Below are 21,761 nucleotides of genomic sequence, written 5' to 3' on the forward strand. Positions count from 1 at the left end.
ATAATAATAATAATAATAATAATAATAATAATAATAATAATAATAATAATATCCCGCCCCTCTATGTAACACAATCAGGGCGACTTACAATTAAAATTATACATTGCCAAGACCATCCATTCCCACCCTCACCCCTTAAATCCCATTAGTTACTTGATGATATAGAGTTTGTTATTATGTGCCTACAAATAATTTCTGACTTATGGCAATCCTCATGAAGTTTTCCTGGCAGGATTTGTTCATGGGGGTTTGCCATTGCCTTCTCCTCAGGCTGCAATGATATGAGTTGCCCAAGGTTACCCAGTGGGTTTCCATTGCTGAGCCAGGATTCGAACCCTGGTCTCCCAGATTCTTAGACCAGACCACTACACCATGCTGGCTTCTTGTGTTAGGTATGAAAAAATCAGTTAGTTTTACTTTCTCCAGCTCTCATGTTTTGGTAAAGTCTGATCACATATTCACTTAAATTCTCATTCATTCCTACTTATATACCCATCTGACAATCCCTTTTGTCAGTTTTGGAAAGCCAGGGCCACTTTACTCTGTGCTCCAGTATATACTTTGTGCTGGTATACTGGAGTCTGGTATGTGTTCATCCCTTTCTGCTATATGGAACATTTTGTATAGAGACCTGCTTGTATATCTACATATGAAGATATATACAGTACTGTAAGCTTGTTTATCTTCATATGCCTTCCATCCACCACTGGAAAGAGCTGAACTGATCCTGTTAACAGAATGTTCTCGTATACAAAAACACACAAATAGGTCTAGGTTTATACAAAATGTTTTATTTGTAATAAAGGGGCTTATAAACCCATGGCATGCTCCATGCATTATTGTGTTCAAAGTGTACAAGTTGAATAGGAAGGTGTATGTACACATGTACAGGAATGAGCCTCTGGCTGCCAGAGAAGTGAAGGACAAGGTCATTCGCTCTATCTATTCCATTTCACTTCTTTTCTTTTCTTTTCAAATTGAATACGCATGGATACAAGCACATATTTTCTGTAGATCTCAGGCTTGGCTGCTACACAGATCCCATCCTTCATAGTATGAACATGCATAATAATAATAATAATAATAATAATAATAATAATAATAATAATAATAGAACATAGGTAAAATGAGGTTAAAATCTGTGCAGTGTGGCCACATTTCGGCTTAGAGGGGTAGCAGCACATGCATGGAAAATAACACTGTTGATAGATCAGAAAGGATGACTACAGTCTACAAATTAAAAATCAAGTTAGAAAGTAATGTTTTACCTAGAGCCTAAAGGAAACAATACCCAGATATCACAAGTAAGATAAATTAAAATTCTCCAACTTGTCCTATGGTATGATACCCTAATTAAAAAGTTAAATAGAAAGCCAAAGATTTTGCTGCAGAAGCAGATACTAGACACATTAAAAGAAAATGTAAGTAACCTCTGAAACTCTACTGGATAAGACATACTAACCATAATTATAGATGGAATAAAGCAAGGGTTTTAAAAACTAAATATAGCCCAGCTTAATACAAACAAACAATCTTTTGTACTTGATTTCCCCAGTGACTGCTATGACCTGCACAGAACCATCTGCATTGTCTTAAATCAAGGGTAGGCAAAATGTAGCTCTGTAGATGATGTTGTACTGCAGTTCCTATCAGCCCCAGGCCAGCATAGCTATTATGTCAGCATAGCCAGTATATCAGCACAATAAGGACTGCTGACTGCTGAAATCCAACAAATGGAAGAAATGGGAAAGACTGGGGAAAACATTTTTTTAAAAATGGAAAGAGCCATCAGTTGGTAAAAAAAACTTTTTAGATCATTAGTCAACTATTTTAAATCCAATTCATTAAAAGTAAGCAAGTTGCACATTACCAGGCATTAGTACTTGCTTATCCCATTTTGAGATATTGAAAGAAGTCTGAGGACTTTGAATTTAGTGAACAAAATGTACCTGTCACTGATAGAACAATTTATTTTCCCCTATTACAATAACAGAACCAATATCTCCCCACCACTGCCAAAAGAAAGTATCCAATTAACTTTCAAGCTCATCGACTGAAATTTCTTCTCACCCCTTAAAACTGAACCCAGCCAAGTAATCAGCTAAACTTTTTGTTGATTAATCTACAGCAACCTTCTGCAACCTAATGCCCTCCAGATATATTGCAGTCCAGGCTGTTGTAGGCTGATCTCTAAACTGAACAGGTGAAAGAAATACAAGCAAAAACACAAAAAGAGAAAGATAAGATGATCAATAAAGAGCTGGAACCTCCAAAATAGCCACTGGCGCTGCCCAAAAGGATAAAGCAAATATATATTATTGTTTATTTTTATGCATGGTTTCTCTTGCAAAGTTAAGAGCAAAAACAGATTACACAAACAAGTATTCTGGGTTCATAACACAACTATTTCTTGCCTCTTTTCTGGATGCTGTCAACCTAATTAGTAGCTAGTTGCTAATATGCAGTCAGTTTGATGCATTTAATGAGGGTTTATTTTTTCCTCTTTATTTTACGCTTACTCGTAACCTTGATTTGACCTTTTCTTATCCAGAGAGAAACTGCCAAATGTTGTACTATAATCTGGTGATAGTTCTCTGTAGCAACTAAAAACAGACTTTTTCTAGCACCTTTAGGAATTTAGTGAAGCCTGAGGGTCCGAATACACATCTGTGACTGTAGTGATATGAAACACTGAGGTGTATCTTATGTGACTGTAAATGCTTCTTGGAGGATCAAAAGGCCCATCAAAAGGGGAGCAGTCCTTAGTGAATCCCAAGTGGCTCAGAAGAATGACCCTAATATGGCAAGCCTCAGCTCCAGCTGCTGGGGTCAGTTCAACTGAAAGGAGCAAGCAATAATCCAGTGCAAACCCTTGCACCCTTTTGATTTTCACCCACGGTTTTCTATTGACATTTCTGTGAGCTTTCAAAAGTTTCTGTTTAAACCAAAGGCAAGCAAGACAGGAGCTTTGGGCCACCCAAAACTGTCCACAGTTGTGGCAAGAGCCCTTTGTTTTTCTTTATATAGACAAAAACAAAGGCATGCCCTGTTTATGTGTAGATCATTCTGGTCTTTCTAGCTGAAAATTTCATTGTTTGCTATCATTCACCACCCTCTTCCTCTTCCTAAAGTTCTCAACATCCTCATTCCTCAATGGGAAGAAAAAGTTATTAATGTTTGTGAATTAGATTGTTGTCTTCCATTAAGGCTGAGTGTTGCTGTAATGAAAATGTTGCCACCTAAAGGGGAGAAAAAGAAGAAAAGGCCTGTTTAAAAACAAAATGGCAGCATGAGGAAGAATAAGATACAAGTTAAGTCAATGCCTTGGCCCTGCCTGTTGGGATTTTGGAGAAGTCCCTATACTCAGCTTTGAATCACAAGCATACCTCCCATGCTGTATCGGAAACGGTTTACACAATTTTCCCTGTATCAAAAGAATTTTGCCATGTAACATGATGGGATTAGGAGGGCAGTAATTCAAGAAACAAAAATCTATATACATATCTTTGGTATATGAACATAGCTGAACAGTTCTTGGCCAAAAGGCTTGCTGCTGCTAATATCATTATTATCATAATTATTGTGCCTAAGATGACTAAATACCTTGCAAAAACTATAGCGTAAACAGCCTCCATTTGTGAGCTTCCAGTCTTATAAAATGTCCATTCATTCATTCATTCATTCATTCAAAGAGGCCAGGTAGTACCCACATATCCTCAACTTGACTAAAGTTTCAACTAGTGTTATAAAGTCATTTGGCTTGCTTATCAACAACAATGTTTTCCGTTCTTTCTTCTTCTTTCCTGCTTCTCAGTACTCCAAAATGCACTTAATGGGGTGCAGGCAGGAGGATGCTACAGAGATTTCTCTAATACTGAGAGCTAGAGGCAAGTGAGGGATGGAGAATAGCTATCACAGTATATTACTGTCATACAAAAATAGCGTCTTTTGAAAATGTTTCCGAAAAACCCTAATACCTACAGGGCCAGAATTGAATAGCCACATCAGGAAATAGCTATAGAGATGAGAATGAAATGAAAAATGATAGAACTTTGACAATTGTTTAATACATTTGCTCAGTTGGGAAGATGAAATGAGCAGGAAATGGAGCAGGTTGTAGTTTACTTACATGGTTTGTTCAGCTGCCAGAAAAGTCCAAGGGTATTTTGGATTTAGTATGCGTAAGTGATCCAGGTATGTCAAATGAAGTAATACATTCCATTCTCATTAAAAGCCCTTGGCTACAGCACTGATTTTTGACAAAATGCCCAGGTAGCTAGTTGGACTTCAATTATGCTAATACCACCTTTTAGCACCCTGTCTGTAATAACATGTCTTCATGTCAATCAAAATACATGATTAAAAAGAGACCTGTATTATGACAAGGGCTCAGCAGATAGTAATAAGAAATATTTCACACTGTAACATGAACTTTCCAAGCTTAAGTAATGCTATACCTAGATTGCTGTTACTGCCCTTAGCCTTTGTACATATATAGAACTCTTGCCCATGGCCAAAAAATCAGTATGGCATCTCAGGACTGTACCATGAGAACAGCATGAGTTGGCATCTTTTTGTAGCTTGGGTAGGTTTGCATGAGAGGTAATGTATAGTCTTTGACAGATTAAGCTGTGAACTAGTTTCTGATCCATTCTTTGCCTGTACCATGAACTCACATTGAGGACCATATCAGACAATTTTCCTACCAGATTTTATAAGAATACTTGATATTCAGTCTAGAACAAGTCAGCACACTAGTGCTGTTAGCATAAGGCTAACAGAAGCAACTACTCTAGATGCTTGTATTACTTTAACAAAAAGGCTTACTATTGTGGTTTTGGAAATCCATGAAAGACAGTGCAGTGTCCCTAAATTTAGGTGCAGAAACAATGCAGTTTGACACCACTTTAAGTGCTGTAGCTTCATCCTATGGAATCCTGGGGTTTGTCATTTTACTAGGTTTTTAGCCGTACAACTCAGAATTTCACTCCTCTCCCTTGCCCATTGGTTCAGATTACTTGTTAGAGCACTGATACTTTATTTTGCAACAGTTTTCATACTTAACACATTATGATTTCGTAATGGATAATGGATATCTCTTCTGAATAACGGATATCTTTTCTGCACCAATCAATTATACCTGTGCTTGCACAAAATGGTTGTGTGTGTGAGAGTTGGTTATCATGCTGTTGGAACATAATTCTGACCTCCACAACAACCCAAAAAGTGAGTTGCAATGGCATAACTCTGACTTAGGCCATCATAATTCACTAAGACGATGCAAGCCGTTGTTGGCAATTTAGCCATTAACTGAATTTGATAGATTTTAATACTCAACCTAAGCAATTGAAATGACAAAGCATCAGCCCTGCTTGGCCAAGCAATTTTTTTAACTTTCTCAACACCTTTATGCTAAACAATAATGATGGAACGAGTTGTTTTCTTTTTTCCTTTCAACAGTGACACCTCCTATGTAATTACACAAGGCAGTGTTTTTCAGCTTAAACAGTCTGAATTTTTATATCACTATCACTCGTTCCCAACACAGGAAATCGATGTCCCATTCTTTTCTCTTTTTAAAACCCAAAATAATTTATCTTTGGAATTCAAAGCCATAAATAGTGTTAAGTCTTTCTTTCTAAAATGGAAAGAGTAGTTAAGCTCAAATTGTCAGCAAGGGCTTGTGTGGTTCTTGATACTTCCAAACTTTCCATTTCACACCATTTCACCTCGGCTGGAATAGCAGAGTATTTTAACACAAGGAAATAGTTAGGTGGGAAAATAATCATTTTTCTATTGTATCGAGAGCAATTTGCTTTGCCAATAATTAGCCAAACTTCCTCTTTTGTGAGCACTGCACTTATTTTGAAATGATCCCTCTATAACTCACCTTGGGTTCTTGTTTGATTTGGGCCATTACTATTTCCACAGAAATCATTAGGGTTGGAAAGGTCAGGAACATAACAGGAAGAATGGGAGAACTATGAAAGAGACATGGATTGTGTAATTATGTGGCTCTGTTTATCTACTCACTCGTGCCAATAAGGTTTCTCATGGTGACAGCTAGAGTGAGAGAATGATGTATCAAGGTGTGCTTTGTGTTTATGTGTGTGTATTCCAATAATTTTATTATTTTTACATAAAGCATTAGAGTACTTCAAGTGTAAATCAGGCTTGTTTTGAAACACACACACACACACACAAAACCTCCAAGAAAGAGGCAATCTTTTTTGTGGGGTGGGGTGGGGGGTAAGACTGCTTAACTGTATTGATCCTGACACATTTCAGAACAATTTCTTTCCTTCTTCTGGGGCTGATTTAGAAACTGGAATGCAAATATTTTTAAAAAGGCAATTTACACACATATTTGTATAAATGAGTTTCATACTGTTTAAAACGGACATTCATCTCACCAATGGTTAATACAGTATTGTTTTTTGGAAGGCTGTTGAGTTCTGTGGATGTAAAACCATATTTGGGTTATCCTGCATTTTATCAGATTAAGACTTTCCCTAGAGGAGGTGTTTATTTTGCAGCATGGTGCAGCTAAAATAACTTGCTTTCACATTGGACATTACTTCAACAAATCTGATTTTCATATATTCATTGGCCTGATTTAGGTGTAAACATCTTAGTAGTTTAATGGCCTGGGAACAAATAATATGCTTGTTTGATTCTTCCTTCTCTCACATTCTTAAACCATGGTTTTCTAGTTTGTATATCATATCCACAAGTATGAAGGGGTAAATGTTGGACAAACAGGCTTGGAACGAATTTATGTAGTATTGTAGATTGTCAGCTGCATGCTTGGAGTTGTATGTATTAAAAGAAGTTGGGAAGAGGAAGAAGTGGAGAGAGGAGTTAGACTGTTTTTAGGGCAGAAGTAGAAATGTGGTTCTCCAGTTGTTAGCAGGGTGGAACCAGGAGCAATGCTGGATGGGACTGCTGGGACTTGCAATTGAACAACGTCTAGGGGTCTGTATTATTCCTACCTATATGCACGTTGACTGTACAAATAAAGTCTTAAAAATGTAGGAACTCACTACCATGGAAATGAGTTCCTACATATTTAAAACGTTATTTGTCTCTGGGATCTGGGATCTCCTCACATAGGCAATCCCAGACACCTGCCCAGAGTGGGGTTGCTTCTGCTGTCTAGAATTTTCTCTTACTTGGTACATACTTTTGATGTTCAAGATGAGCAGAAAAGGAAAAAGGGATGAAGAGCTTGGTACTGCAGCTATAAAGACAGGTAAGGCAACAGATTTTCTCAGAATCAGTGCAAAACTACAGGGCTGGCCCTACTTGTAGGAAGAGTGAGGCAATCACCGCAGGCAGCAGAAGTTGGGTGCTGAGCAATTGTTAGTTATTTACTTTGTCACTGATATATTTTTACTGCTCGCGTATGTTCATGAGATTTTGTGCTCAAAATTAATTTGGTTGGGTTTGGATCGTCTTGCGTGGGATGAATGAGAGACCTGTTGGCTGCTTCATCTGAAGTCTTGACCTGGCCCTACACAGGGTTATTTGTTGTTAACTGCTCTGCAGTTGACTTTGATTCCTCACAACCCTGTAGATCATCTCCAAGATCCCCTGTCCCCAACTGCTCTGCTCAAGTCATGCAGGGTCATGGCTGTGGCATCCCTGAGTGAGTCTAACCACCTGGTTTGCAGTGTTCTCTTTCTCCTGCCCTCTCCCTTTCCTATTGTTACTACTGTGTTTTCTAGTAAGTCCTTTTTTCTCATGATGTGGCTTAAGTATGACAGCCTCAGTTTAGTCATCTTAGCTTCCTGGGAGAGTTCAGGTTTGATTTGTTCTATGACACATTTTTGCACTCTTGGTTACCCATGGTATTGTCAGCACTTTTCTTCAGTACCACATCTCAAATTGGTTGATTTTCTTTCTACCAGCTTTCCTCACTGTCCAGTTCTCACATCCATACATGGTGATGGGAAATATGATGGCTTGGACAAGCCAAACTTTAGTATTCAGTTTTATATCTTTGTACTTTAGGATTTTGTCGAGTTCGTTCATGGTTGTGCTTCCCAGTCCTAGATTTCTTTGGATTCCTTAACTTCAGTCTCTGTTCTGATCAATGATTGATTCAAGTTATGAAAACTCTTTGACTATTTCAATTTGCTGGTTATCAAGGATGGATACTATTAGATTTTCTGTGGTCATTATTTTTGTTTCTTTAATGTACTGTAAAATTACAGTTGGCCTGCCGTTTTGCAGGGAATCCATTCTGCCCCCCCACCTGCAAAAGTGGAGACTCGCATATATTCAAGCCCCATAGGCTTGAATGGGACGTGTGCCCACGAGCACACGCAGTGTGTGTGCCGCAGAGGTGCACCCTATTAAAAATAGCGAAGGTTAGCCCTCCATGAATATTCAAGACCACAGACCTCAAGTCCGCAACAAAGGAGGGTTGACTGTAAGGCCTTCCAAAAAATCTGGCAAGTTTGTTCAAGGTCTGTCAGTTGCTGAGTGCATTCTGTGAGATACTATACTTTGATGCACCTCTGAAATGTGGCTGATACAATCATAATAAATGTGATTTTTCAAAGCAGATTCCGTACATGTTTGAAATGTATTTTCACTTTTGATATTCTAAGAGGGTGACTGCAAGGAAATAATGAAGACCTGCTTACACTATAACCATTCTGGCGTTCTGAATACTTTTGATGCTATTTTCCATGATAATGGACTGGGTTGCTGTTATAGTTTTATTTTGGTGGGGGGCGGGGAGAGATGATGATAGTGTTGTCATGTGAATACTGTAAATAGCTCATTTATGTATTTTGTTATCAGCTTTGGCTTTTTCTAGCAGAGGGAAATGTGGCACCTAGGAGCACTACATCCTGAATGTGCAGCGGTTTCGCTAATGGAAATATCACTTTAATTCCAAACTGCCTCTTGCTGTGCAACAAAATGCCACAGGCATCATTGATTCGTAGAGATGCATTCTCTCTAATTACACATCTGATATGAATGGGATTTATAGTTGCACTATGTCATGCATGAAGTAATCCTAGAACATTCTAGAAGGTGTTATTTCAATCCAAATTCCCCATCCTTTGAAGTGGCTGAGGGATTCTGTCTCACCATTACTACTACTGAATAACAAGCAAGTAGATGGAGAGGCAAGTCTGTGGAATTTCTGCCATTGGGAGCTTTTCAGTCAATTAATTCCAACTTTAAAATGAGTAAGGCACTGCTGGCGGGGGGGGGGGGGGTGTCTTCCTTTTCTTTTTTTACAAAATGCCATTGTCTGCCCCTCTGTGATTCAAAAATTCATCTATATTTTTCCTCAGACACCATACTGGAAATTAGACAGGGAGACCAGATGTCATCCCCATAAAGGAGGACAAGGCAGGGCAAAGCGTAGGCCATTCCAGAAAAATGGAGGGCATGACCAAAGGAAAAGCTCAAAACACTCCTAGAAATGTAAAGGCAGGCTTCTGAGTCGTGCTCAAAATGGGGGACATTTTGACATCCTCCTGGAGAGAATGTAGGACGTTTGTACATTTTGGTGCACCACAATTTAAAAGATGTGGAGAACCTGGCATGTCCAAAGGAGCAGTGACTAAAATGGTGAGGGTCTGGAAACCAGTCCTATGAGGAAACACTTAGGGAGGCTGGGTATGTTTAGCCTGGAGAAGAGACGGTTAAGAGTGATATGATAGCCTGTTTAAATATTTGAACGGATGTCTCAATTGAGGAGGGAGGCAAGCTGGTTTTCTGCTATCCCCTAGACTGGACCCGAAGCATAGGATGCAAGCTCCAGGAAAAGAGATCTCCCCCTCATACATTAGGAAAACTTCCTGAGAGTAAGGCGTTCTTCAAGTGGAACACACTTCCTTGGAGTGTAGTGGATCTCTCTCTAGAGGTCTTCCATCCGAGGCTGGATGGCCATCTGTGGGATGCTTTGATTGTGATTTCCTGCATGGAGAACGGGGTTGGACTGGTGGCCCTTATGGTCTCTTCCACCAACTCTATTATCTCATGGTTCTACATCTTTGAATCGATTCTAGACAAGAGGACTTCTGTCAGCCTGAATAGTTGTAACGAGATCTTGTAGAACCTTGGAGGCTCACTTAAGAAAGAAAATTGGCAGCATGAGCTTTCTAGACTAAAATCTATTCTCAGGTGCATTTGCACCAGAATTAGTCAGTCTTCATTTGGTCAACTGAAAGATGAGCAGTCCTACTGAAACCTGAGCCAGATTAATCACTTGTTATTCAACATTTCAATAGTTTTGCCAGAGATGGAGTTTCCCTGTTTTACTCTGTGGAGGAGGTTGTTTAACACTGTTTGTGATAAACTGAGAAAGCCACGGTTGGGATTGTCAGGCATATCACATGGGGGGGAAATTTGGAGTTTAACAGTGATAACCTGTTAAAAAGGGCAATTGCCATTAAAACGTGATATAGGGGTTTTCAATTGAGGCTGATTTTGGCATAATAAGTAATAAGAAAAGGGATGTCCAAAGCAAAGGGAGCTGGGAGGAGACCCAGAGTGTGGACACCTGGGCGACCCTGCAAAAGCAAAGGGAGGCAGGCTGGACGTGTCCATACCATCAGTTCACACACAAATACACTCCAAACAGTGCTGCTGCTGCTGCTGCTGGAGTCACTCATCCAGTGTTTAGATGAGTAACAGAGCAGTGAGGAGGGAGGGACGGAGGGAGGACAGGGAGAAGGAGGAAAGGCGGGTTTGCCAGAGCCAGCAAAGACTCCAAAGCTTCATTCATGGGAGGGTGTTCTTGGACGGATAGCAGCAAGGGAGAGGCCGGTTCCAGGTTGGGGAGCACCCCTCTCATCATCCTCCCTCAGACCGATGTGCCTCGACTGGAATGGTTAACCAGAAGCCTCTCTTTTGGGGCAAACAGGGGAGAGAAGGGGTTGGTTGGAGGCGATGCGTCTTTTTGCGCTCGCTTGCGCCTCAGGCCCAGGACCCTGGAGTGGCATTTTGGCTTGCTTCCTCCTCTTGGTTTCTTTCAGGCTTAGAGGATGGAAGAGGGATGAAGAAAGGGGCAAAGGGAAGGGGGCTGGGGGCTTTGATTGAGGGTTGGTTGGGACTTCTGCTTCTCAGGCTGCACCACACTGGAGACATAACACGGTTTTGGAACCGCTTTAGGACTCGTTTCTGGCTCAAGGGCTATGGAATTCTGGAGTTGGGTGTGTGGGGTCCGACGGAGCAGAGCTCCCTCTGGACCACACAACAAACTCCAACTCCAGAATTCATGCCTTGAGCCAGAAACGAGTCTTATATGATTGCCCTCAAATTCATGGAGATAGTGGTTACTTGAAGCACACGGAACCAGGTTTTGTGACACAGTTTTTTTTAATTTTAATTTAATTTTGATTGTTTTAAATTGATTGTGATTTCCTGCATGGCAGGGGGGTTGGACTGGATGACCCTTTTGTGGCCTCCTCCAACTCTTCTGCCATTCTGTGATTCTCCACTGTCATCTCGCAAGTGAATGATCGCTTTAGCGTTTTGTCCCGTCGTTGGAAGCTGGCTTGGCTCAGCCCAGAAAAAGAGCGACTTGGTAGGCTTTTCTCACAGTCGCTCTCGGGAAATAAAACAAAAACCAGCTCAAGTTTTTGGCTTTCCTTGTTGGACCCATATGGGAGACAATGTTTTCCTGGAGAGAGGCCCTTCAAAGTGTTGCCTTGCCTTGAGACACACCACAATTTGGTCAAGTGTGGCTTTTCTTTAGCTTTGTCATCTTGAACGGCACTGTCCAGAAGTACCGAACAATTATTTCCCTCCGTGTGCGATATCGGGGAAAAGATGGCTTTTGCGACTGAGAACGTCTTTAACGCAAATGAATAAATTAAATATCCATGTGCGATGTCAGGGAAAGGATGGCTTTGGCGACTGAGAACATCTTTGACGCTCATAAATGTTGCCTTATTAAACACTTTATAGTGCCAAGGAAGTTGCCAGAAGAAGGAATTCAGTCTTTATGCCTACACTGGACACTCTGTATGTTTGTATGTGCCCAAAAGGTTCAGCGAACCGTTGTTTTTACTATTTGTTTAGCAAGTTGTAAAACACACCCTGCTTTCTCGGTATTCTCTTGGATCCTTGTTAGATGGAGATGGCAATAGATTAGCTTTGAGCGCCGGGTAGGAATATAACATCCAAATATGTGACCTAGAAACGGCACAGCTATTGGGGATAACAACTTTATTTATTGCAGGGAAGATGTACGCTCTCTTCATAGGCTTGTTTTTAAAAGGCTGCTCAGCCCCTGAGGTTTAACCCCCCCCATCCCCCAGTTTGGTAAGAGATTGTGCTGAAACTGTTGCCTGTTTGTTTTCAGCGCCAAATCTTAAAGGCAGACCACGCAAAAAGAAGCCGTGTCCACAGAGAAGAGATTCACTCAATGGCATTAAAGATTCCAATAACAATTGTGAAGGCAAAGCTGTTGTCAAGGTAAGCCACTTCATAATTTTGATCCAACTTCATTTCAGATACAGTTTTGCCTTTGTTTTCCGGCATAGCATTTCAAAGTAGGAATACTCTGTAAGGAAATGAGTCGAGATGGCAGTTAGCTGTTGTTCTGGATGAGTCTTTGTCCCCCATTCTCATCCTTTCCTTTCTACATATTTTAAAATGCCTTGGTGCAAGATATTAATAAAGCAGTCAGTTGTTTATTATAAGCATGTTGGCAAAACAGTTTTGATTGAAAATTTTATGTGAGAACTGTATATTTGGAACATCTAGTTTCATCCAATATTTATTTATGCATATATCCCCCTTTTCCTCCAAGGAGTTGAAGGTTGTCCATTTTATGCTTGCAATAGTCCTGTGAGGCAAATCAGGGTGAGAGATAGAAACTTGATCACAGCTACCCTTTGAACTTCACAGCTGGATTTGAATCTGTGCCTTCCCAGTGCTAGTAGTCTGGTGTTATTGTTGTTGTGGTCCTTCAAGTCCTTTCTGACTTATGGTGACCCTAAGGGGAACCTATAGTGGTGTTTTCTTGGCAAGATTTGTTCAGAGGAGGTTTGCCCTTGCTCTTCCCTGAGACTGAGAGAGTGTGACTCGCCTAAGGTCATCTAGTAGATTTTCATGACTGAGCAGGAATTCAAATCCTGGTTTCCAGAGTCGTAATCCAACACTCAAACCACTGTGCCATACTGGCTCTCTAGTCTGATACTAGCCCAGTATACCATGTACAAAAACAAAGTGGTCAAAACTCATCTCACTTGCCTTCTAGATACAGTCTGAAAATAACCATGTATGAAATGTAAGCTCTCTTTTGAGTAGTGAATTATAACACACACACATAGAATGTTGTTTTGAACAGTACTGAGTTACAGCCTCTTAAAAAGGTCCAAGAAGGAAGTTAAGTGATAGATCATGTTTTGGACCAGATCTTTGAAACACATTCCCATGTATCCATGGCTTTCAGATTACTAAGAGCTGGTTCATGAGCAAATGATCCTCACATGGTAAATCATCAAATGATGACTTGTATGCACAGATGAGCCACCAGAAATTCTATAGATGTAATTTTCATGTCACCTCCTGTCGCATCATACAAATGCTTTTCAGCAGAGTCATAGCATATGACATGGCATACTAGCATACTTTGTTGTCACTGCTAGCGACGGTGCCTAGAGCATAACTAGTTTTCCTCACTTTGGCTGCAACATGTAGCACAAGGCATTATGTCATTTTAGTGCTATGTTACTATCAATTTTTGGAAATAGTCCTTTTTTTACTATAATTCCCAGAATCCATCAGTCTGTGGCTATTCTGCCTGGAGAGCGAATTTTGGGAATTGTAGTTAAGAAATGCTTCCAAGCTTTGCTCACTATTTGCTTCATGTCAGAAAGCAATATCCATTTTTTTCTCCATGAAAATTCTTACAAGAGATTTCAGTGTAACTGCATCCTTCTGTAATTCAATCAGCCCCAGGGCTTTTCCAGGGAGACCCACCCCACCCCAGAAAGAGCCACTAAGGAGGACAGCCAGATGTCCTGAAGCAGCAGTGCCCAGTGCTCTGCACCACACTGTCCTTTCTTGAGAGAAGGACCAGTAAGAGCAGCTGCTTGGATGACATTCAGAGCCCTCTCAACAACAGTGGCCAACTTTCGTGTGTTTGTGTGTGTGTCTTGGCTCACGTAGAAACATTCTCTGACAGAGGGAGTAGGTGTGTATCTCCACCTGCCTCCTTTTCTAAGGGTTGTTCTGGTATTTCACCTGTTACTTTACTAAGTATTGTAGGTTTGTCTGTTTTTAAAGGCATATGGTGTATAATTAAGAGCATATAATACAGTTCATTCACACATGAAGTTAATTGATGGACTAATTAATAACTATGTAAGATACTTGATTGGGATCCAGTGTGGTATACTGGTTTGGGTGTTGGACTAGGACTCTGGAGATCAGGGTTCAGATCCCCTCTGCATATACTCCCAAAATGTTAATGGAGGTTATTGCACCGCCATTTTTGCCCTGGCTGCACTTTGCCAACTGTTAAATCATACTTGTTGGATAACAAGAGAAATGGCAAACTGATTAGAAGGCTAAAGAAACTCACCAAGAAAAGTTCTATAGTATAAAACATTTCTCTTGTTGGGAATATCTCTTTTGGGGTACTCACCAATATATTTTTTGTTAATTGTTGATCATTTTGTCTAGAATTAGTCTCCCTTCTGCTACCTTTCATGGTGCTTAGGATTTGGGGAGAGTGAGTGCAGAGCAGAGCATATGGTTTTTACACTGGATGTCTTAAGATGATTTGAGACTTAAGGAGGTCAGGTGGCTTGGTTATATGCTACGCCATGTTCATTGTGATTAAATTATTAACATTGTCTCCTTGATGTTCCACCGATGCTCATGTTAGTGACAGAAAATGTTGGCAGGAGCCAAACTCTAAAGTTAAAAAAAAAAGATTGTCATTAATGTTACATTGCATAGTTTTATGTGGCCTGTTGTATGCCCAATAGCTAGTTGCCTGTAATAAGATCTACTAGTATCATGTTATAAAGAGATGTTGGTTAAAAACCTGATTTTTGATGTTTGAAGGCTTTGTGAACTCTGTAAAATGTTATAGGACTTTCTGAGATTTCCATTGCTATAGAGTGCATAAAAGTTCAAAGAGCCTCCCTGTGCAGATGCCCTACTTCTGTTGAACATTTTTAAACTGTTCAAAGTACAAGTTACCATCTGTCTTCCACTGCTTTTCACTGATGAGCTGGGCATAAAAAAAGAACAATCTTATAAGCATAATATCTTCTGCATATAAAATGAAATGCAGTATGGCCATTAAAATAGCCAGAAATCAAACTTTTTCTCCCCAGTAGCATGAGAAGTATGTATTTGGATGTTACTTTGGCCATTCACCCTTGTTTCTAGTAGGACCACCATCAAGATAGCTGGTCACACACTGCAGGCCCACACCTCACTAGCAAACCTCTGACAAGGGCCCATTAAGTTACTCCTCTTCTTCATTTTTATCTTCTTCACTCACTTCTTGCTCTGGATAATGATGATGGCAAGAAGGGGAAGTCATTGATTGATTGATATTACTTGCATTTATATCCTGACTTTTTCCCAGTGAGCTCAAGATGGCATATGTGGGTCTCTTCCTCTCCTCATTATCATGTGAGATAGATCAGGCTGAAAGCAAGTGGTACTGGCCCAATGTCACCCACTAAGTTTGATGCATAACCCTGGATCTGCAGTGACAGTCCCGCACACTAACCAGTACGCTACACTGGCTCTGAGTGTCCAGGTTACAGTGCTTACTTGTTTGGTGTCTTTGTGCATGTTAAACAAGGATGTGTCATAATGATGACAGAAAAGATGAAGAAGAACAGTAGAAAGTGATAGTGAAAATGAGGAAACGAGGCAGAAAGCCTGATGAGGATGCCTTGCCTAAGAGCCCTCAGAAATCTGGAGCCAGCATTGCTTGATTCTTTTCATCTTCCTGCCGTTGTTGTTGTTGGGCACCCTCAAGTTGTTTCTGATTTATAGCAACCCTAAGGTGAGCCTGTCATGGGGGTTTCTTGGCAATTTTGTTCTGAGGTTGCCCTGGTGGAGCAGTGGTTAAATACCAGTACAGTACTGCAGCCACAAGGTTGTAGATTCAGTCACAGGCAGGTCCCTAACGTTGACTCAGCTTTCCATCCTTTTGCAGTCAATCAAATGTGTACCCAGCTTGTTGGGGGCAATTGGTTTGCACGTTGTAAACTGCATAGGAAGTGCTAGTTCACTGATAAGCGGTATAGAAATGTACTTGCTATTGCTATTGAGGAGGCTTGCCATTGCCATCCCTTGAGCATGTGACCTGCCAAAGGTTACCCAGTGGGTTTCATGGCCGTGTTGGGAATCGAACCCTGGCCTCCAGAGTCATAGTCCAAAATTCACACCACTAAGCCATACTGGCTTTTAAGAAATATCTGCTTCCACATAGCTATCAATTGAACACTACCACTGAACGTGAAGGTAGCTATATCCTGGAAAATGACCTTATTGACAAAGCTCAGAAAAATTACATTTTTAAGAATACAGTACAACACCCTGAATTTATCAGCCAGTAAATCCCCTGGCCATGCAGCTGGGGGTTATGAGAATTCTAGTCCAAAAGTGACTTTCCAAACTCTACTTTTTGGCAGAAGGACCATAGTTGTAGAATACCTATCCTCCTGTGAGGCCTCCCCAGGAAGTTTTAGATTAGTAAAGTCACTTTTTAAAAGGGAAAAAAAACCCATTCCTTTTTGTTGTTTCATAAGGCTTTGGAAGAAATGTGAGACTCTATTTTGACAAATGGCTTTTATTGTGTTTTTTGTGCGTTCATCCTGGTTTTTAAATATTTTGGTCCTCTTTATTTAGAATTTCTGTTTTATTTAGAGTTTTTTACTTGCAGCCCACCAAGTAAAATATAAGGATAGAAACCAAATGAACGAATAAATAATGTCATTCATTAGCCTCTAGCTGTGGTATCATGACTTCCATTGATGATACCCTTGAATGAATGATGAAGCTATATGCAGTCCTGACCAAATCATGTCATAATCAATGTCACTACCTTTTGTTCATGCCCTGCAATTGGGGCAGATGTTGCAGTACCCCATGGAAAGAACAGCATGAGCCTTCCTTCCACCATGCAGAAAAAATAAACTGTTCCAGAGCCTGGAAATGTTTTCTTAAGAAAAAGAACCTGCTGACCTAATTTCAGTGACAATTCATGATATGGTGTTTTCATTGCTAAATACCAAACTCTGGCTGCTGCCACACTGCAGAATTAATGCAATTTGACACCACTTTCACTGTCATGGCTCCATCCTATAGAACCCTTGGATTTGTAATGTGTTTTGGCACCAGAGCTCTCTGACAGAGAATCCTAAAGATCTCACAGAACTACAAATCTCAGAGTTCCATAGCATTGAGCCATGGCAGATAAAGTGGTGTCAAACTGCATTAATTCTGCAGTGTAGATGCAGCCTATGTTATTTCTTTTCACAGTAATATATTTTGATCTGTTTTAAATATAATTTAAAATGATAATTCTAAGTTAAATGATTTAACAGATGAATTGCCAGGTTAAATTTCTCAGTGTTTTAACACCAACAAGTTAAATTTATTTAGCATTTTAACATTTAAATAGGTAAACATGAATGTTTGCAAGCTCTGAATCTTCCACAAGAGTTCAGTTTTGCATCCTCAATAAAAGAGAGTGGGGGAACAGAAATTCATATAAACTGGGTCTGATCTCCACCCCATTACCTGTTTGAGACTGGGCTTTCAAGTGCTCTAAATTGCTAGGCTACTGTTTGAAGTAGCCATTCAAACTCTGTTTCCAGCTGGCAGTGTTTGTCAGCACCTGTCTAGTTCACCTTTGAATATAGGCTTTTGGTTGACAGTGCCTGATAAGCATTAGTTTCAACTCCTGTTACTGGAGTCCAATGTATGAAACAAGGACCAGGTCACTGCAGAAGACTTTTAAGGAACTCGTAGCACTTAATTCTCAACTTAGGCTGAATTCTGCATATCCATCCTGCATGCTCAAATGATAAATGCTGTATTTTAAGCCATCATTGAGCAAAAAGCTTTTTAAGCTATTGTGACTCCAGTTTCATTCAGTTTGTTTACCTTTATCTGTGAGCAAATAATTGTGTGGACTTTATTACTTAGCATACAAAGGCATTTGGTTTGGTTTCAATAGGGTCTGAATAAATTCCAGCTGGGGCAGCCTTTTAAGGAACTGATAACAGTGCTGTATTTTATTATCCTAAGGTTCAAGTGTAGTGCTTGTGGAACCCAGGAACTCATAAGATGAATTTGTTACTCTTACCTAGGGACTTTTCCCTTTCCAGGATGTTCTTGGTTATGCCTTCAGAAATACATGAGAGAAAATATCATGTTAAAGGGAAATTATGTTTGTAAGATTAAAATTATACCAGAGGAAAGAGCCATGTAACTTGTTCATCACAAAGATCCATGAAGTAAAGGCAGAAAAGACTGCAACTAATATTCTTGTTTAATTGAACAGAATTTATTTATTTTAGCTTTAAAAACTCAATTTTCCAAGTCATCAGAATCTTCAAGGTTGTTTGCAGCAACAGAAGAAAAAAAATTGGAAATTACTGACAGATGACTATTTAAAATTCAAGAACATGTTGCCTGTGTTTTACCATTGTTTTGCTCAGATTCAAGAAAATGGAGTCACACTCTTATAAGGATGCAGCCAACAGAAAGATGTTGAATACAATTATGAATACAGCAGAAGGATCACAAAGGTCAAAGCCAAAGTTCTGGAAATTGCACTCCGGGTGTGCTGACCCCTGCGATTTCCCCTAATGCAGGAGACTCGACTGCATAATTTGTGGTAGTTTTAGGGAAAGGTCTTGTACTGCGTCTTAGGGGAAGCTTGTATTGCTCTATGGCTCATGTAGTAACATATTTATTCTGACTGGCAGTTGCTACCTAGGTTGTTCTTGCTACTTTAAGTATATAAGACCCTTTTAACTGGACATATCAGGGTTTCCTAAAAGATACATGCTTCAGCAACTAGACTTTCAAAATAATCTAGTGTTTACCTTCCAGTGACCAAACAAAGCATGTTAAGTACATGAGGAAGCTCACATTCTAGATGTCTTTTACCACTTGAGGAGCACCTTTTCCAAAAATGTGCTAAATATATTGTTTAGTTTGACTCTTAGTATTACAGTGAGTATGACGTAGTGGTTTGAGTGTTGGGCTACAGCTCTGGAGACCAGGATTCAACTCCCAGCTCAGCCATGAAACCCACTCTGTGACCTTGGGCAAGTTATATTTCTCATCCTCAGGGAAAGACGATGGCAGACTTCCTCTGAACAAATCTTGCCAAGAAAACTTCATGTTAGGTCACCATATGTCAGAAATGACTTGAAAGCACACTGCTACCACAATAACTCATAATACACTAAAGTCACTTTCAAGTGGAAGTGCCAGCACTCAAAAGTCATTTGGCAGCTATTACTGAAAAACAGTGAGATAATATGGAACGTTGCAGATGAAAGAAAACATCATCATTACACTGTCCATTAGTCCATGATTGCATTGCAAAAAAATTATCTAGAAGCTTCATGGGTCAGACCAATGGCTGATTTAGCAACATATTGGTTATTCTGCCCCACAGTTGCTACCTAGGTTGTCCTCATACCAGAAACCCTTTTATTTGGTGATTCAGGAGATTGAACTAGGAATCTTATGTACAACTGTTCTGCTAGTGATGTATGACGAAAGGCTTTTCATTGTCCAGCTGTGGCTGGAGTGATTAATATTGATTTTATTGTGATATCCCTCCCAATAAATGTTTTTTAGAATTGCAACCTTAAGCTTGTTGAACATCTGTTACCCCTGGACTCTAAGTACTTAGGCAGTAATTGAAAATACTGGAGTCCCCATAGATCTGTGGTGTAAGGTAGCTACATACAGTTCATTTCATAGAGAAGAAATATTGTTTGAATCCTCCCTCCCCAACTTCATGTGCAATGAAAATAACTGGCAAAGAGATGGAGATCTGCTCTTGACAATTATTAGCAAGCTGTAATAAGCCACACACTATATTTAAAAATGCAGCCCAAAAGGGCCTTACTTCATTTCCATACTTGATGCTTTTGTCCCACTTTTATGCCTCTAACTACTACAAAACTCCAATAGCCTCAAACTATGAAAATCCTTACTCATCTGATTCCAAGTTGAAATGAGTAAGAACTCTAGGAGATATTCTGATCATTCATGGTGTAAATCACTGGCCTGTGAAGACCTCTTACTAGCATTATCTAAACCAAAACCAATCACTCCCTCTTCTGACTCTTCAGGTCCATTGGTTACCGTGGGCTTTCTTATTGTTTTTCCCATAGTGGTGAATTTCTGCAAATTAGACTTGCCACAGATAACATATTAAGAGTCGCTGGTGTTTTAACTAAATAATCACCAGATACAAAAATAACACAACCTTACTCAGAAGTAAGCCCAGTTGGATAAAGTTGAATTTAACTCTTGATACATGTGTGTGATAAAGATATACTGCTCTACTCTCATATCTTGGATATATCTGCATTGTTACTATTAAGCATTAAATGCCATATTGTTTTTCATATAATTTGCGTCAGTTATTACTCATTTATCTTTAAAAAAATAAGTTCTCTGGAGATTCATTTGTTTTCATGTACATATTTCCCATTTTCTGACTGACTGTGTATATTCAAGCTATCCGTGTATATTGATATTTGTATTGAACTGTCTGAAAAACAAGACTGGGTATGGGGAGAGTCATTTTGTAAAAATAAAATAAGAGGATTTCCAGAACAAGGCACTTTGTTTCCATTTTGGATGGTGGGCTGAGGAAGAAACCCTAGTTTTTTTGCTTTGTTTTTTAAACCCTGTTCTATAGGCTCTGTTTTGTACCACCAAAAAGACACACTGGGACATGGTTGTCCAATGAAAGGTTCTTCAAATAAATTCCTAGGTAACACTATTAGAACTTCCTCACCCCCAAATCCCTGCAGTTTAGTACTGTTACACCTTTGCTTTCTGATGGTTCAGTGTACATAAACCTTGTTTCACACACAAAATTATTAAAAATAATTTGTATAAACTTACCTTCAGGATATGTTTATAAGATAAGTTTATAAGGTATATACTAAACATAAATGAATTTTGTGTTTAGTCTTGGGTCTCATCTCCAAGATATCTTTTTCTTTCACACACACATTCTAAAATCCAAAACATTTTTGGTCCCAAGCATTTTGGATAAGGGAGACTCATCACCCTGTAGATGTTAGTAGTGGGACGAATGATTAAATGAAGAGATTCTACTAATCTTTTAACAACACTTTAGGGACACTTATACCACAAGTTCAGCACATTAGGAATATTTTCCCCAGTATCTGAGCAGAGCAGGTTTGGAAAAACATTCAACCTCCACCTGAAACACACAATATAACTGTAAAATAAATAAATAAATAGCCAGTGATATTTATTTATAAAGAGCCTTCTACTTCCATATGTTTTGTTCTGTGTAGATGTAAATCACATTGGTTTCAGTTGTTTGTGTGTACTCTCATGTTGGAGCTTTGATGCTAAACGTGATAAATCCATGTTCAAATCGTCAGCATGAAATAAAGGGCTGGTTGGGTTACAGATCTCCCTTTTAAAAACAGGAGTAATAGTCTTATTAAACTGTTAACAAGATTCCATTACCTTCTCACCCAAGTTGCCAATTTGGTATTGTATCTCAGTGCTTA

General features: G+C 39.5%; 2 protein-coding genes and 1 pseudogene across 2 annotated transcripts in view; all 3 read left to right on the forward strand.

Moving 5' to 3' along the window:
- Nucleotides 1-21,761, forward strand: part of LOC121925884 (AT-rich interactive domain-containing protein 5B-like) — a 361,184-nt gene that overhangs the window by 201,869 nt on the left and 137,554 nt on the right. The gene's annotated exons all lie outside the window — the stretch shown is intronic.
- Nucleotides 10,812-21,761, forward strand: part of LOC121926429 (AT-rich interactive domain-containing protein 5B-like) — a 67,629-nt gene continuing 56,679 nt past the window's right edge. The window contains exons 1-2 of the mRNA XM_042459414.1: nt 10,812-10,859; nt 12,335-12,447. Of these exons, the coding sequence (XP_042315348.1) occupies nt 10,856-10,859; nt 12,335-12,447 (117 nt within the window). The 5' untranslated portion in view covers nt 10,812-10,855. The remainder of the gene's footprint in view (nt 10,860-12,334; nt 12,448-21,761) is intronic.
- LOC121927403 lies at nt 18,746-18,886 on the forward strand (annotated as a pseudogene).

Source organism: Sceloporus undulatus, chromosome 3 (assembly GCF_019175285.1).
Source record: "Sceloporus undulatus isolate JIND9_A2432 ecotype Alabama chromosome 3, SceUnd_v1.1, whole genome shotgun sequence".
Taxonomy (NCBI): Eukaryota; Metazoa; Chordata; class Lepidosauria; order Squamata; family Phrynosomatidae; genus Sceloporus; species Sceloporus undulatus.